The sequence below is a fragment of the Manacus vitellinus genome, unplaced genomic scaffold, assembly GCF_001715985.3.
Source record: "Manacus vitellinus isolate BGI_N305 unplaced genomic scaffold, ASM171598v3 scaffold_53_pilon, whole genome shotgun sequence".
NCBI classification, from domain to species: Eukaryota; Metazoa; Chordata; class Aves; order Passeriformes; family Pipridae; genus Manacus; species Manacus vitellinus.
The window spans coordinates 147,853-164,258 of NW_021940637.1; the positions used below are offsets into that span (position 1 = coordinate 147,853).

Here is a 16,406-nt window from a genome sequence, read left to right on the forward strand (position 1 = left end):
CGGGACTTATTACCCTAGGAACACGAAATTAAAAAAGCCCAGTAACTCTATTCATTTAGCACCTTTCGGCACTTTGTCTCTGCAGGTTTTACCAGGGTTTTTTTTAGGTCCTTTTTGGGTTTTTTCCCCTCGATTTGCAAGGGGAAGGTGGAGGTCTGATGGCTTTGTTCGCCCTCGGGCGCTGGAGGAAAGCTGCAGCTGGCTCAGGGTTTGCAAACAACTTCCCACAGAGGCTTGGAAGGGGAATATTAAGGTTGAGACGAATGAAATGAGAATGAAAGTACGTCTAAAAATGGCAGACCAAGGGTGCAGAGACCGATCACAAAGGATGGCTGCTCCAGGGTTGTTTAAATAGAAGGACATGCCCATGATAGAGAGCCATGCTCAGATACGGAGGCAGACACAGAACAGGAGCCTATGCCTGCCATCAGGAAGATGAAGCAAGGCTGCAGCATATCTCGTGTGCCAGCCCTCTTCCTGCTGGTGCTACACTGCAATGATAGCAAAGGACCACTCCTAGTGAAATAAAACACCACCCGAAAACCCACTCAGCGTCACAAGCTGACTACGCTGTCACACGCTCCCGTGCCAGTGAGGGAGTGAACGACATCCCAGAGTGGATGTGGACAATCCACTTGGAGCTGGGATGAAGGAAGACCCTGAAGGTGATCTCTTCCCTGAGATCCTGCCCTTACTTTTGTGATGCAAATGTTCTCCGAAAGGACGGGATGCTGAGCACACCCCACGTGGCACAACCTTTAGAAAGTCACTTTGCTTTTCCAAACCTCCCCACGGGGAGGCCGGGAAGGGCTGGCAGTCTTTGTGCGGCACTGTGAGGTTTGTTAATGAGAAGACAGGGCATTCCATGCACGGAAAGCGAGGTCGGACGTGACCAGAATAGGAGAGCCCCACGGGGAACTCGCAAGGATGAGATGCAGCTGCGCTCTTTAAAGTTGAGATTGAAGCTCAGACCCAGCACTGCTCTGCTCTTGAAGGAGATGAAGAGTGGCAGGGCAAGGGGGAGGCATTTTGGAGGAAGCAAAAAAAAAATTAATGAGCCAGCTAATGGTGAATTTTAAGGACCCACAGGAATTTCCCACCAACTCTACGTGTGGGGAGGGTCATCTTTCTCTTTAACCACGTGTGTGCTTGGGTAATTACAGGGTGATAACAGAGATCATTCCAGTTTTTCACTTCTGATCATGGTGATTCCCAGCCTTTGTGCTCCTGCTCATCTCGAAACTGCCCATTCCCTCAGAGGCAGCTGTATTTCCCTACCTGCCCCATTGCTCCCCAAGGTGCCAGATCATGTTATCACTTGTTTTCTCGCAGAGAAGAAAGGTATTTTCTTCCTGAAAAACACTTTCTTCATTAAGACTCTTTCACACAATCAAGAGTGAAAAAGGACTGTCAGTTGTAAATCGTCAGCCTAAGCCATACAACCCATACAGGTTCCTTAATAAATGTGGGGACTAGAATTGCATCCACCCCAGATCTGGGCTGGGCTATGAGAGCTGCGTATGTGATTATCTGTACTGCCTTTGATGACAGGACGCAGCTGGTGGGCTGGAAAACTGGCTTTCAACTCCCACTCTTGACAAAGTTACCAACTGGAAACAGAAGGGTTCTGATCAGAGAGGAACAAAGAGAGTTGCTGCCTCATTACAACAGTAAATCATTTGTTTTTCCCTTTTCCTTGCCCCTAACTAACACAGCTGGGGACTCCGCGTGGTTTTAGCTTTTAGGTTGGGTATTTTGTTCCACCTACAGCTAAATACATGTTCCTGTGGATAAAATTTAGCCTGAAACTCCCTCAGCACTTCAAAAGCGTTCATAGAATCACAGAATGGTTTGGGTTGGAAGGGATCTTAAAGTCCATCTTGTTCCACCCATTGCCATGGGCACACCTTCCACTATCCCAGGTTGCTCCAAGCCCTATCCAACCTGGCCTTGGACACTTGCAGGGATGGGGCAGCCACAGTTTCTCTGGGCAACCTGTGCCAGGGCCTCACCACCCTGACAGGGAAGATTTTTTTCCCTAATACCCCATCTAACCTACTACCTCAGTTTGAAGCCATTCCTGCCATTCCATTCCACTCTGGAGTCTTTCTACTTCAACAAATGGTACCACTCCATCTCTTAGACCAGGAGTTGAGAAACCCCAGGAACATGACTATTAGGGTCCTGGATTCAGAGTGATGCTGAAGCACCTTTTGCTGAGCTGGAGACTCAGCACACAGCTTGGTGTGCATCAACTAAAGCTGTGAGAGATCTCTGCATGCAGCTCACCAGCAAAAGAACCTACAGAGGAGGAGAAAAAAAAGGGATAGTGGTGGAACATGTGAGTGTATAGGAGCATCCCACCCAAAATGCTGGTTATAACTCTTCAAATGAAGAGTCTTTATTAAAGAGGAGCTCACACCCAAATGTCTTTGCTCTCTCCAGAAGCTGCAGCTCCCCTTAGTGTCCTTTCTCTTGCCCACAAGCTCCTTCAGGGCAGCAACGTGACTGAGCAGTCATGGTGAACCCGACTCCCAGAAACATTGCACAGGACAACATTGACAAAGTCATTCCGACACATGGGCATGATCTGGAAAGCACACTAGGAAAATACCCCCTGGGGAGGGTTGTCCCACAAACCTCTGAACAGCACAGCTCTGATGGAGGAGCAGCCCAGTTTGGGAGGAGCAGCCCAGTTTGGTTTCGAGGTTGCTCCAACCCTGTCCCAGTTTGCAGGAGGTGCTGAACACAACACGGAGGCCTGAACACATCCAGAAACGAAACACACACTTTCCAAAGCAGGCAAGGACTTCAGTGAGACAGTGTGTTTGCTCAGGACCGCATGCCATGTCCTATCCCACAAGGAATGCATACACAAGCAATCAGATTCCAGGCACGAGCTCCCCGCTCAGCCCCCTCCTGCAGAGGTTTCCGTCTGCTCCACTCAACAATCAAAACTTCCACGACGCAACTTATGAGCAGCTTTTTTCCAGATCATGCTCCTCACTTCCAGCATGGATCAGAAGGCAGCCTCCCCCAGGAATCTTGTCAGATTTAGGAAGCACAGATTTTTCCTAAGAAGAACAGTTTTATTCATCATTGCAAAGGAGACAGATTGCCTGAATGTTTGTGGCCCAGGCAGTCCAACTACCATGAAACCTCCTGTTTCTCTTGGCATTAGGACAGGTATGTGATGACACTATCCACAAAAACATATCCATTACCTTCTGTTAACCTCAGATCAGGAATATGACCCTTGGAAACACGAACACATACAAATCTTCCACAGAAAAAAAACATCTACAAGACAAACATTCCTATCCCTGCAAAAGCCAGCAAGATCTTTTCTCTGTTGTGCCATCAGAAACCTGCTCCACCTGGGCAGTTGTGACAGTGCCATTATCAGCCAACACAGTACAAAGAGAGACCTTATTGAAAAAGGCACAAAAGGCTGAGGATGCTCACCACATCCATCATGCATGTTTTCCACAATCCCTTCCCAGACAAGACTGGGAGACTGCCTGTTTTGGAACAGAGGTGGAAAATCCTCTGTTAAATGTGTGCAGGAACCTTCTGTGGGATGGACCAATGGCCCAAGAGACTGGGACAAAAGTGTAAATGACCAGAGCTTTGGAATATCAGAGTTTCTATTTCTTACCTCTTGCGTCTTGCCTTTGGGAACAAGCAGACTTAAACGGATGGATTTTGAAATGAAACAAGTGAAATTCCACTCACTCACAGTTTCTTTTAGTGCTGACAGGCCTTTCATTCCTCAGATGACAAAGAAAGGTGGGAAGGAAGCAAAGTGGATCATTTATCAGCAAGCTGCTGCATTTTCTGCTTTCAACACAAATTCTCCCCCTGAGCTCACATTCCTTGCAGATAGCTATGGAACTTCAACAATCCCTTCCCAAAGCCACAGCCCTGCAGTGGCTGTCAACCTTCCAGCCTCTCCAGACACACAGTTTTCATCCAAGCTCACCTCCACCACCTCTTTAAGCTGGGCTGAGTCTGGAGGGTGTGATCTGGGGGGGGAAGATACACCTTCCCCCCCCCTCAGTTCTGCCACAATGTCAAAGGACAGCACGGCAAATCTACTGCCCCAACAAGTGTCACAAAAGGGATCAAAAGTCCCCATGTGCTAAATGCCACCCCCAGGGCTTTAAGAATGAGTCAGGAAAGGGCTGGAGGAACCACGTGCCCCCAGGAGAAGTTTTTCTAGTAGACTTGCCAGTAAGGAAACTAGTGGCAAAGTTGATTTGCACTCAGTGACTTGGAGAGCAGCACGAAACCCCTACCTGGGACTCCCCTTCTTCAGTGCTTCCCCCTCTGCCCCGAGGAAACCCCAGGGGCTCCCCCAGGGAGGACCATCCAGATCAGAGTCTCACAACATAATTCACTGGTCCTGCCTGAGGACTGGCCCCAAACTCAGCTTCGATGACCCAAACCATGTCTCATCCTTTCTGTTGACAAATGAGTTTCACCTGAATGTTTGTCACCTAACTTGCAGCACCGAGAGTGGTGATTCAGTGACGACTCACTGACAGGGCAGGAAAGGAGACAGGGGTGCCAAAGGCTTCAGGCACGGTAAATAAAACCCCATGCAGAATCTCACCCAATTAAAATAAAGTTCATGCAAAGAAAAGAACAGAAGTTGCTTTGTTTAGCCACATTCCCACCATGGGAGTTGTGCAGTGCCAGCTCCGTCTCCCTGCAAGGGCCCAGCAGGTCAGACTGTGTTTTGTTTACCTGGAATTCTTGGTCCTTCCTTTCTTGACTGCTGTGCTCCTCTGCCTCCTGGCAGGGCCTGGATTTCAGGGCAGCCTGTGGGAATGGCTACCTCTCAGACTCCTCAACAACTTGATTCCCATATCTGCCAGCAGCTCTGGAAGGCTCTAAGAAGGGGTCCAGCACCCACCATCCCATAAACAAACTTATAAACCTGCTTTATCAGCCCCATCAAACCCAAAAAATCCTCTTGGCAACACCTACATTAAGGTCCAATCCCCCTGCAATCTGCTCTCCCATCCCCTACCATAATATGGGTTGGAATTTTAGCCCACATTTTCCTCCAGGGAATCAAAACAAGTCACAGGGTCCCCAAGGAGCCACTTCCAACCACTGCTGGAAAAAATGCCTGGAAAGAGTCCTTTACAAGCTGACCAGACACATAATATTAAGTGGAGGCTGCTCAGGAAAGTAAACTCCTTTAAACATATTAAGTTGACCTTGCAGTGTTCCGGTACTTCCATCAGCAATATGTCTCTCCAGGAAGGGAGAGACATGGAAGAAGGAATCTATCTCCTGCTCCTCCTTCACATTTTGGCCCCTGTGAGCCAACCCTTGGCCAAATGACGCAGAGGGAAGTGCCTGCAGTAACTCAGAGCCTGCCTGGTGACACGAAGGCTCAGCACCAGACACACTGGTTTCTCTGTCCATCAGACATGGGAAGCTCTCCATCTCTTCCAGCAGGAGAGTGGGAACAGTGAAGGATGTTCTGGACATGTTCAACATGTCCTGGACCCTTTGACTTTCTTCCTGTCTCCCATCTGCCCTTCCTTGTGCAGGCTCCATGCCTGTCACCTGCTTCCTGATTATTATGGGTCCAGTTTGTTCCCACACACCTCATTTGGGAAAGCGATTGCAGGAAGCCATAAGCAACGAGGTCACAGACTTTTGGGAGAGGAGGAAAACAGGAATAAAAAGATGAGGTGGAGGGGGAATAAATGGACATGAACTCACATGGCCAGACACCAGCTGGTAGGATGGGATGATTAAATTATGTGTAACCGAGAATCCTTTGGGATCAAAGCATTTAATGACAGGGAGCTAAACCTCAGAAAGGAATCCTGCACAGACAGGATGATCAGCACTCCTTCCCTTCCCTGGAACAGGGCAAACAAACCCATTAGCACAAAGGTAAACAGTTTGGAGTGTGCTCTGCAGGATGTCAGGGCAGCAGGCCGAGCACTGCTGGGGGATCACAGAGCTCTGCTCCCATCAGCAGCTCCTTCTGCTCCAGTGAGATTAAATAACAATTTTCTACCCAACTGCCCAGCTCCCCAACTGTCCTTGTCAGATCTTGCTGCCTCAGTGGCCACAGGAGTCCCAGGCACCCAAAAATTAAACCTCAGAGCTTTACTGGGACCTGTGCCACAGTCTGCATGTCACCTCCTCCTTCCAGCTGCTGAACAGACTTGGAACCTGTGGCCACTCCACAGGACTCCTGGATGCAGGGTGGCACAGAGGCTACAAGTTTATCTGTGTTTAAAGAAAAAGGTCATGAGGGGGTCTGTTAATAGTTAACACCCCATATCTAGCTCTAGAAGTCCCTAAACCTCAGACAACTGGATGCTGGAAAATCTATTAGAGACAGATCTTTCTCTGCTCACCCTGTTAAGTATTTCTGCAGCATCTGTTCTTGGTCACTGCAGGAAGACGGGGAACTCTGGCTCTGATCCTGCACAACCCATCTGATGCTTTTATGGCTCCTGGACTGGAACTCCATAGCTCTCAAACTCAACACCTAAACTAAATCACCCCTGCTGAACAAGCAGACCATGCTCTTAAATCAGCAAGGTATCTATTTCAGTGGTAGAGGGGAAAAAAACCCCGACCACCTCTCAAAGGGATTTTGGGACAACCATTCTGTGTGCTGGCAGCCTAGAACACTCAGAATTCAGCCAGGGACAGTGCATGGTCAGAAATCACAGAATTCCAGCTTGGTTTGGGTTTGGAAAGACCTTAAAGCCCACCTTGTTCCAACCCCTTGCCATGGGCAGGGATACCTCTCACCTGACCAGGTTGCTCCACAGAATCACCTGGTCTCACCTTACAAGCATTGGGTTGGGTTTTCTTATTTTGGTTTTAGTTTCCAGGCTCAGTTCAGGAGGACCAGAGCCAGGAAGCTTCATGTTCAAAGCCAGTGGCTCCACCATTGTCTTGGACTTCAAAGGATGGAGCAGGGGATGTTTATCTTCTTCCCTCTGAACTTTCCTTTTGCTTACCATGCTCTTGAACTCATCTTTGTGAGGCAGGACTAGAACTACATGCAGTACTATAAATCAAAGGATTATTTATAAGTCACAGTGTTTATGAATATCAGAATATTATAAATATAGAAGGAAATAGAAATATTCTCACAGCGTGACATTTTCAGTCCATTTCTGCTTTCCCCAAGTTAAAATAGAGTCAGATGCTTTTAAAATCACACAGGTTTATTCTGCTGTTCTCCAGTTAACATCACGTGGACTCTCAAATCTGCATCCTTAAAAGGATATTTTGATGACTAAAATCAGACCTCCCTTTTTGTCACTTCTAAAGGAAAATGTTGATTTGTGCTAAGAAAGGGACCAAATCCCTCAGGACAAAGGCTGCTGGGAAGCTGCACTGTGTCCCCTGCCCTATCTTCAGGCTCTCACCTTATTTCTGATCAGTTGTCCCAGCATCAGGAAAACTTTCCTCCTTCCTCCAAAGTTTCCCTGAGAAAGAGTAAGACCAAAATGTCATTATTTTCAAGGAAATCCCACCAGGTCCTGCTGTCCCCTCTTCCCTTGGCCCTGCCACCAGCCTGTCCCACTTGGTGAGACCCTTCGAGCTCACTGAACCAGCACAAAACTGGAAAAAGGAGGAAAATTATAAATTATTATGTGTGTTGTCATTTCCTACAAGGACAAAGCTGGGAGCAGCCAGGAAACCACCGAGCCCTCTGCAAAGAAAGCAATCTGATGGGCAAAGACTCTGCCAGACTAATTGCTGCTGCTGTTCCTGCTGGAGGTATCCTGCCAGGCTGCCCAAGGAAATTCTGGAACACTGGAGAAAGTCGCCTTCACTGATGTTCTGAATTAATGTGCCAGAGAGGATTAATGTGCCTGAGGGGCCAAGGGGTATAGTCCCATAATGTGATGGGAAAACTATGGTTCCTGTGGTAGGGAACACTAAGAGCTTCTGGCTGGCTGGGAGAGCAAGGAAGAAACATTATTCCACAGCAATCTGTCCAACACAAGTCACGTGAATTCAGAGATCAACCCTGAAGGCAACTTCTGATCTGGTGCAACAAGCCACCCAAGCACACCCACCCACGGAGATCTGTGTCTGTACAGAAACAATGAACACCTCAAACATCAACGTCTGCTCCCAGGATAGATCTTATCAGTTGGGTTCACTTCCCACATGGGAAGGGCTCCAGCATCAGTGTGAAAGCAGAGGAAGATGGAGTCAGACGATCACGGAGGTTGAGGTACTGCAAAAGCCATCCAGCAGATTCTAATCCATCTCCATTTCACCCTTTTGCTGGAAAATTAACCTCCTTCCAGCACTGTTTTGCTCCTCATGGAGACAGTCACCTCAAAATGAAGGAGACGAAGCAAAACAGCCCACAAGTTGGCCAAAGTGAAAAAGCAGAGAGCATATGGTGCAGAGCCCAGATCCCATCCAAACTCCCACCCCCTCCAGGTGTCCACAGTGATGGTCAAGGCACGAGAATGAATAACAAGATTATGGAAAACACAGGAGGGAAAACAGCTGCTCCCATCCCTGCTGTAAACACCCACTGTTACTGCTTCCCTTGTCAGCTCCTCTTACAGGCAAAGAGGGAACCGAAACAAAAGTTTCTCTTTGATGTCAGAAACAGGAGGTCCCTGCTTACGTTGGGGAACTGTGGTTTGACCTCCACATTTTCCCAGGGTTAGCCAAGCACTTCCCAGTCTGCTCCCAGTGAGGTGTCAGGCCACAGATGCTTGGCTGGCAAACGGAGGGTGGTGGAGGTTGGGCATGCAGGCAGGATACAGATAAACTGAGGTCCAACCAAAACAGATTCATCTTTAACCCAAAACATCCTTTTAAGGAGAAACCAGGGGTGGGGCAGGAGGAGGGGAACATGTCAGGGCAGCGACACCAAGGATGGACCACAAGGACTGGGTAGGTGGGAGACAGCACATTGCAGTTTGCTCCCAAAGAGCAGAATCTGTTGTGGTCAGCCACTGACAATTTAGTTTATCTCATTCCAACCCCTGCCATGGGCAGGGACACCTTTTACTAGTCCAGGTTGCTCCAAGCCCCATCCGACCCGGCTCTGAACACTTCCAGGGATGGGGCAGCCACAGCTTCTCTGAGCAACCTGTGTCAGGGCCTCACCACCCTCACAGGGTAGAATTCCTCCCTAATACCCAATCTAAACCTACACTCTTGTAGTTTAAAGCCATCCTCCCTTGTCCTATCACTCCATGCCCTTGTAAAGCCTCGTAAGGATCACCTTCATCTCCCAGCATCACTTCCATCTCCCAGCTGGTAGCAGGAGCCACTCAGCCTCTGGAGCAGGTGGGGAGGCAGCGCTCACCTGGCTGCTGCAGAGCCACTTTTAAGTCACTTTGAGCTTCCACCCTCCCACAAGAGCTCCTGCAGCAACGTTCCCCCTCCCTCCCCCTCCATCAGCAGCCTTGCAGGTGCCAGGCAGAGCCTCTCTTCCCATCCCTGCAGCTCTAAATTTGCCTGGTTGCTGAGCACGTCTATTCCAGGCAGCCGAAGGCAGGCGAGGCGAGGGAAGCGAAGCGCACGCAGCAGTCGCGTCGTGAGTGGCAGCGCTGCCAAGTTCTCCTCTGATACAGCCAGTTCAGGCAGGGAATGTGTTTGAGCTGCTGCTCCAAGCCAAGTAATGCCATTTGTGAAAGAAATCGGAAAAAAGTTGTTTCCATCCCGAATATCCAGGAAGTTCTCAGTTATATGGGGACATGGGGAAGCAGAAATAGCCATTACAGCAGAAAAAACTACTTGGTAACAAATGTGGATCAACAAAGGGATCAAATTTTAAGAGTGAGGTCAGGACATGAAAAAAAAATACCATTTTGGGACACCAATAAACACTGAGAATTGACATAGTACAGAAAAACAAACCGGTCACTCTGGTCTCACAGCAAGCCCTGCTCACCCCGAGCAGATCCAGGAGAGCCTGCAAATGCTTCTCAGCTTTGGGCAGGAGCATCTGTGATACGGCTAATCCGCAGTTATCCCAGGAGGATTGGGGGCTGACAGCAGGGCTTGTCTCCCCAGTGGGGAGGGGTGGGAGGATGCTCTGCATATGCTATTTCCTCCCCCAGCAAAGCCAGGAGCGAAGGCACCAGAGACAGGAACGGATTAATCAGTTTTCTTACACATAAAATCCCAGCCATCATTTAGACTGGGCTTCCAGAGTTCATACTGAGGGCAGGAACCTGGAAGGGGGTATAGTCAGGAAAGCCATTTATGTCCATCACATCTTATCTCCTACATATTGAAACATAAAAACAGTCCCTCCCTCCCAAGAGTCTTAATCCTCTAGACAGGATTAAAGCCTATCAGTCAAGAGCTACCCCGGAGAGAACAATCCCACATTTGCTGGGTGATAGCTGAGATGGTATCAGTAAGGATCAGAGAGCTTGGAGAGGAATTAGAGGGGAGCACAGCAGCCTGAAGGTAAAGTAGGAGAGTATTTTCTGCTCTTAGCATGCACGGTGGCATTTCAGGCAAACCCGCTCCCAGTTCCCATTTTCATGCCTCGTTAATCTCAATGGTACAGTCAGAGTGATGCCAGGCCCAGCTCCATGTGTCTGGCTTCTCTCAGCTCCTACTGATTGTAATTACAGGCAAATAGATTTAATTGGCTTTCCACCCCAGGTCCTGGGCACCTTGTGGCTCCCTGGATTAGAAGACACTTTGGCAAACACTGGCTGCAGCCAGACTGGGCTGTATCAGTGTCATTTCTCCACCTCTCACTCTGGCAACGGCCTCAACCCTTGTCATTCTTTTGTTACTGTCACTTCGTGGTGGCCATGAACTCCTGGACCCTCATCCTTGTCAGCTTGCATGGGAGTGCCCTCTGCTGAAACAACAGCCTCCTACAAAGGCAAAGCTCTTCCTCCAGTTCCCTTCACGCCATTAGCATGTCACCTCAGAGATCTGGAACGCAACCCAGGACAGATCACAACCCAGACAAGCAGGCAAGGGAACACAGCCCATTTAATACAGAGAGAGCACAGAAAGGTGGACTGAGGCATATCAGGTGGGCAGGAATGAAACAACAGGCAGGACAATGTGTAGACAGACCAAAGATTGCAGAACTGAAGGGGTCACATCTCTCCAACACAAAGCCACCTCTTCCTTTCTCCGTGCTGGACAAAGTCCTGAGGTCTTGTCTCTGGAAGGTAGAAGGAGGAGGTTGGAGAGAGTATCTGAAGCTGGAGGAGCAGCCCTCAGCATGCTCAGTGCTCCCAACAGGAGAGCAAGGAGAGGGGCAGCCACTCCAGCTGGTCCATGCTGGAGAGAGGAACCCCAGTGCAAAGAATGTCACAAATGTCACAGCTGCCTCAGTGCAACTCACCAGCCCAGTCAAAAATTTAGGGAGCCCCACCAGCAAAGATGAGCTCCAGGGCAGCCTGAATGTCCCCCCCAGTGGCCTGCAGGGCTCGGAGACTTAGTTCATCATCGTGTATTCCCATGTCTCGCAGCTGCTGGAGCTGTGGCTGCCACTGGCTCTACACACAGGAAAGAAAAGGAGTTAAGGTGGGTGTGAGAGTCCAAGCAGGGAAAAAAAAAGTCTTCTCCACAGCCCACTCTTCCGTGCTGCATTCTCCCTCCTCCTCTAGCTCACAACCACAATGCTAAGTGTGCAAACAGATCCTGAAAGCTCAAATTCTTCCTGCAAACTCCCCAAATCCACTATCCCACCATCCCATTTCAAACCAGTACTTTTATAGTTGTCTCTCATGCCCCCTCCAGCTTAATGTCCTGCCACAGGAGGTGGTTGGAAGAACCATCTCCATGCTGTAACAGTGGGATATGGGATTCTACGGGCTCCTGAAGGAAGAGGTTGTGACACTGACCTGCAGACTCGGCTGCCCTGAGGCCTGCAAGGCATGTTGTAAGGCCTGGCTGAACAGGTCATTGGTGATGGGTGTTCCTGACTGGACACTGGATGACATCGGGGATGTCCCAGAGGAATGACCCTAGGAGGAAATAAAGTTGTACACCAATCAGGAGAACACTCAGAGGAACCAGAGCCAGCACAGAGCAACGCCTGCAGCACCCCTCCATCCTCAACCTCATATGGAAGAGAACTCAGCCACGAGGAAACGAAGAAGCCAGGTGTCCCAGACCTGAGCCAGGCTTGTGGCTGTTGTTACCTGGGTGCCAGGGGTGGGACCGTATCCATGAGGAATTAAAGCAGCCAGGTGTCCCAGAGTTGAGCTCTGTTACCTGGGTGCCAGGGGTGGGTGTGTGGGAGCTGCTCTCCGGGGTGCTGGCCAGTGCCAGCGCGGTTGCCAGCTCGCTCTGGGTGATGGGCCGGGGTCCCGCAGCCCCCGTGTAGCCCAGGGAAGCCGGGCGGGAGCTGGAAGTGCTGCTGGATGGTGTGGACCTGGTGCTCTGCATGGAGGGGAAAAAAAAAACAAAACCAAAAAACACACCTCTGATGTTGTTGTTCGTGTCTCAGTAAAACCCAGCTCACCTGTGCATTCCCACAGATCCCCTTCCTAAAACACTCAAACCTCACTAGTGTGGAACTTTTTAGAAATAAACATGACAGGGTGGGATGTGCTTTTTTCCACAAACTCAGCTATGGAAACTGGCTGTAAACCTTTTAATATGTCATTCACCAGCCTAAAACCACAGTGTTATTAGCCTGTAACAAAACAATTCATTCTGGAAAGGCACTTCTTTGGCCTAAATATCCAGTTTCTCTTAAAAAACACTTTGTCCTTTGGAGAGGAAGACTGCAGAAGGGCAGGGAGCAACATTCCCACGCTTCTCATCCATACACAGCTATCCCTGCATCCATTTGGCTACGAAGGTGTTTCCTCTGAGGACATGTGCTGTTTCATTCTTATGTTGTGTGTTCAGCACTCACGAAAATCCTCTCCTGAACAGCATCCAAGCATACCACAATCAATATGTTTGTCTCCACAATACCCTCAGGAGCCAGAGCAGCTCATGCTGTTCATCAGACAGGAAGAGTAAAGCTTTGGAGTCTCAGGGCTACAAGCTAAACCCATACTGAAAGCCCACAACAGATGTTCCACCCAAACTGACCGCTTACCTGGTGGAAATCATCTTCATCATCAGAGAGACCTTCAAAGAGAAAGCCACCTGCAACCAGGAAGGAGAATAAATGGTAGGAATTAGGTACCAGATGAGAATCCCATGGAGTTAGGAGAGAGACCTCAGCACCAAGAAGTTCATGTGCACTGGGAGACAGGTCAGGCCCATTCTCTGGGCACTGCAGAGGCCACGGCCAACACTGAGCACACACACAGGGCTGGAAGAGGCCCCGAGGACAAAGTGCCCCAGATGAGTCTCACCCAGTCCAAAATCTATCAAACCACAGGAAGTGTTTCCAGCTCAGGAACCCAAACCTCTTGTCCTTCCAAACTGGGGGTGACTGTGTCAGTACAGCACAGATGGGGACTGCCCATCCCTGGAAGTGTCCAAGGCCAGTTTGGACGGGGCTTGGACAACCTGGTCTAGTGGAAGGTGTCCCTGCACATGGCAGGGGGGTGGAACTCAATCACCTTTAATTACCCTTCCAACCCAATACCAGTCTGTGATTCCATGATTTTACACTGGCCTGCAAATTCTGTAGCACATCATTCCTGAAGGCTCTCCATCACCTGCGTGGCTGAACGTACCTGGCATGTCCCGGTAGGAGCCAGAGGACATGGCTCGGGAGGATGTCTCCGGGGCGGGGAGCGGGGTGCTGCCAGCCACTGAGTGCAGGACAAGGACAATGGCATTCACAAGGGCAGGGTGAGCTGGGATCAGCCTGGAGAGAAACAGGGGAAGAATGAATCACGTACACAGGGAAACTAAGAAATCAGCCCTTTAAAGCTTAGGGCACAGCCATCCCCACTGGCTGCACCAACACCGCTGGTGTCCAGCACAAACACCTCCAGGCAGTTGAGTCTCCTTCTTGATCCCATGTTGGCCTTTCCATGGTTCACATCTCCCACATACTCTCATGGGAGCAACTCTGGTGTGAGCAACCAGATCCAGATCTGAACTCATGATCTGGAGACAACAATGGCCCTGGCTCCCACTACCTATCCTTTGGTTTAATCCAAATGGTACACCTCTCTTTCCTGCTGCTGAGGGAGAAGTATCCTGGCCTGAATCCTGGTGTACCCACACTGGCAGGCAGGAGCAGAGCCCTCTCTCCAGCCCCAGAGAGAAGCAGTTGATACATAGTGAGACAAAAGCACTGCTAAGTCACTGCCCCAGCTCACGTGAACTTACGTGTCCAACATGTTGGGGTCTGCAAACACTGAAAACAGATCCTTGTCCTGCAGGACTCCTGGAAGGGACCAGGAAACATGATGGGACAGGATACAAGAAACATGAGACACTCAAACAAAAGCCATTTTGTTTTTCAGGAACTGAGTCACAAGCAAACACATAAATACTCTTATTATTGTTCTCTCTCAAGCCTTTCACGTCTTCCTGGAGGGACTTTTGACTACAGCCACACATCCAAGGGATGGGGCCTTCCCAGCAGATCCCATGGGTTCTCCACCTTACAGGCAGACTCCAATCTGACCCCCAGCTCACTCCAGCCAGGCTGTGATTGCATCCCAAATTCTATCTGCCTCAGACTAGTATCATCCCGGGTCAGAACAAGCAAGCTAAATTTAATGGACATTTTGGTAACACTCTGCAGCAAGGAGAAAGCATTCATCCCTACTGTTCCCTAATCCTTCTGAAGCCAACACCCATCCCCAAACATTCCCAGTGGAGCACAACTTTGACACCTGAGCAGTCACTGACTCTTATGCTCCACAAAGGGATAAAAAAGGTCGGTTTTCCGAGACAAGGGCAACACTCCCTTCCCCTAATCAGGAATTATATCCAGATTCGGCTTTCTCTCTCCCTTCCCCCTATTAGGAATTAAACCTTTATTTGGATCCTCAGATCCTCTGGATCACATCTAGACTCACCCAAAGCAACAGGGTCACTGCTGAGGCCAGGAGTAGCTACAATGATCTGATCCAGCGACTCCTTATTTCCCAGCATTTTGAAGACCTGCCAGGGAAACCAGAGCAGACCAGCAGCATCACCCAACAAGGCTCCACTGTGGGATTCTCCTCACAGGGAGGGGACAGCCAAAAATCACCCCAAAAGCACAGGAGGAAGCCCCACTCACTGCATCTCTGTAGGCAGGGCTGCTGTGCAGAGCAGTGTGCAGAACACGGAATTCCCGGACTGCTGCCACCTTATCCACAGGCTCTGAGGAAGGGAAAACAACAGAACAAAACACAGTTCTCCCTCTGTTAGCTTTAACAGCCATTTTACATCCCACTGGGACTTCCATGATGCAATTCTTTAATATCCTTGGGTTCAGTTTGTGTCTTGGTACAGTTACACAGAGTAACAACTTACTGCACTGTCAGGTAATAAAAATATACAGAAATATCTTCCTACATGTACCAAAGGAGTTCTATTAAAGACATAACAAGTCTAAACCACTCCAGTTCATTCTACAGTCAGGCAGAGCAGGAGCACACACAAGCCTGCTCATCCCTGGAGCTGAGGAACCAGCTTTGCTCCAGATTGTCTTGCAAAATTCAGGCTGTTAAGGAAGGGATAGTCCCTCTCCACACTGCATGGCTCATTCCTTAACCCATTTCCTGCTGTTAAGAGGTGGGGAGCTCCCAAACAAACAGATTAATTCCGCCTGGAAACCTCAGGAATGAAGCAAGAGAAGCTGTTCCTCAGTCCCTTAAAAACATACCCCAAAGAGATCCAAAGGGTAAACCCCCCCCAGTCTGCTCCTCACCCGGTTTCTGATCAGGCTCGGGCCAGGACTTGCGCAGGACATGGACGGTGGAGCCGGACTGGATGCCATAAAAATCCAGGGTCTGGTCATCCCTCAGCTTCCGACCACAGTAGATCAGGTCTAGGGGGAGAAACACCCAAAGATGAACATCTGTGACCCCCTCAGAAAGGACTGAGGGTCTAAGTGTGACTTAGAGCTCTGGGGGTTATTGCTGCAGCTGCTCCATCTTGCCAGGGAACAACACAGGGAAGCTGTGGAGCTGAGGTTCAGGGAGAAAATCATGGAGTTGATACACAGAACGTGACTTTGCCACCTCCCCCTAGAAGAGCCAACCTCTCTCACAGTTCTCATGAGAGATCTCACCAGGACACAGAGGTGTTTGGAAGCCCAAAGACTCCTTAACGAGGGCACTGACACCACTGGAGCTCTGTGATCCCAAGAAAGTAGGGAATATTCTATCCAAACCACATGGTATCAGATTTCTGTGTGCAGCAGAGCCCCTGCAGCACACTCTGAGTCCTCACCCCGTGTTATCCGGCGGTGCTGAGCCCTCCCACCACCACCACCAGCAGGATGTTGTGTCCCAGCCGCAGCGAGGACGGGAAAAGGG

General features: G+C 49.6%; 1 protein-coding gene across 1 annotated transcript; it reads right to left on the reverse strand.

The window, feature by feature from the left end:
* Window positions 1-10,974: 10,974 nt before the first annotated feature.
* Window positions 10,975-16,399, reverse strand: UBL7 (ubiquitin like 7; the record flags this gene model as incomplete). The annotated part of the gene is made up of 11 exons (XM_029963130.1): window positions 10,975-11,170; window positions 11,354-11,507; window positions 11,856-11,978; window positions 12,229-12,396; window positions 13,067-13,116; window positions 13,656-13,789; window positions 14,260-14,317; window positions 14,958-15,042; window positions 15,164-15,246; window positions 15,797-15,916; window positions 16,321-16,399. Coding segments are annotated over 10 exons (1,038 nt in total), but the record flags the coding sequence as incomplete, so codon positions are not given.
* Between the last annotated feature and the right edge of the window lie 7 nt (window positions 16,400-16,406).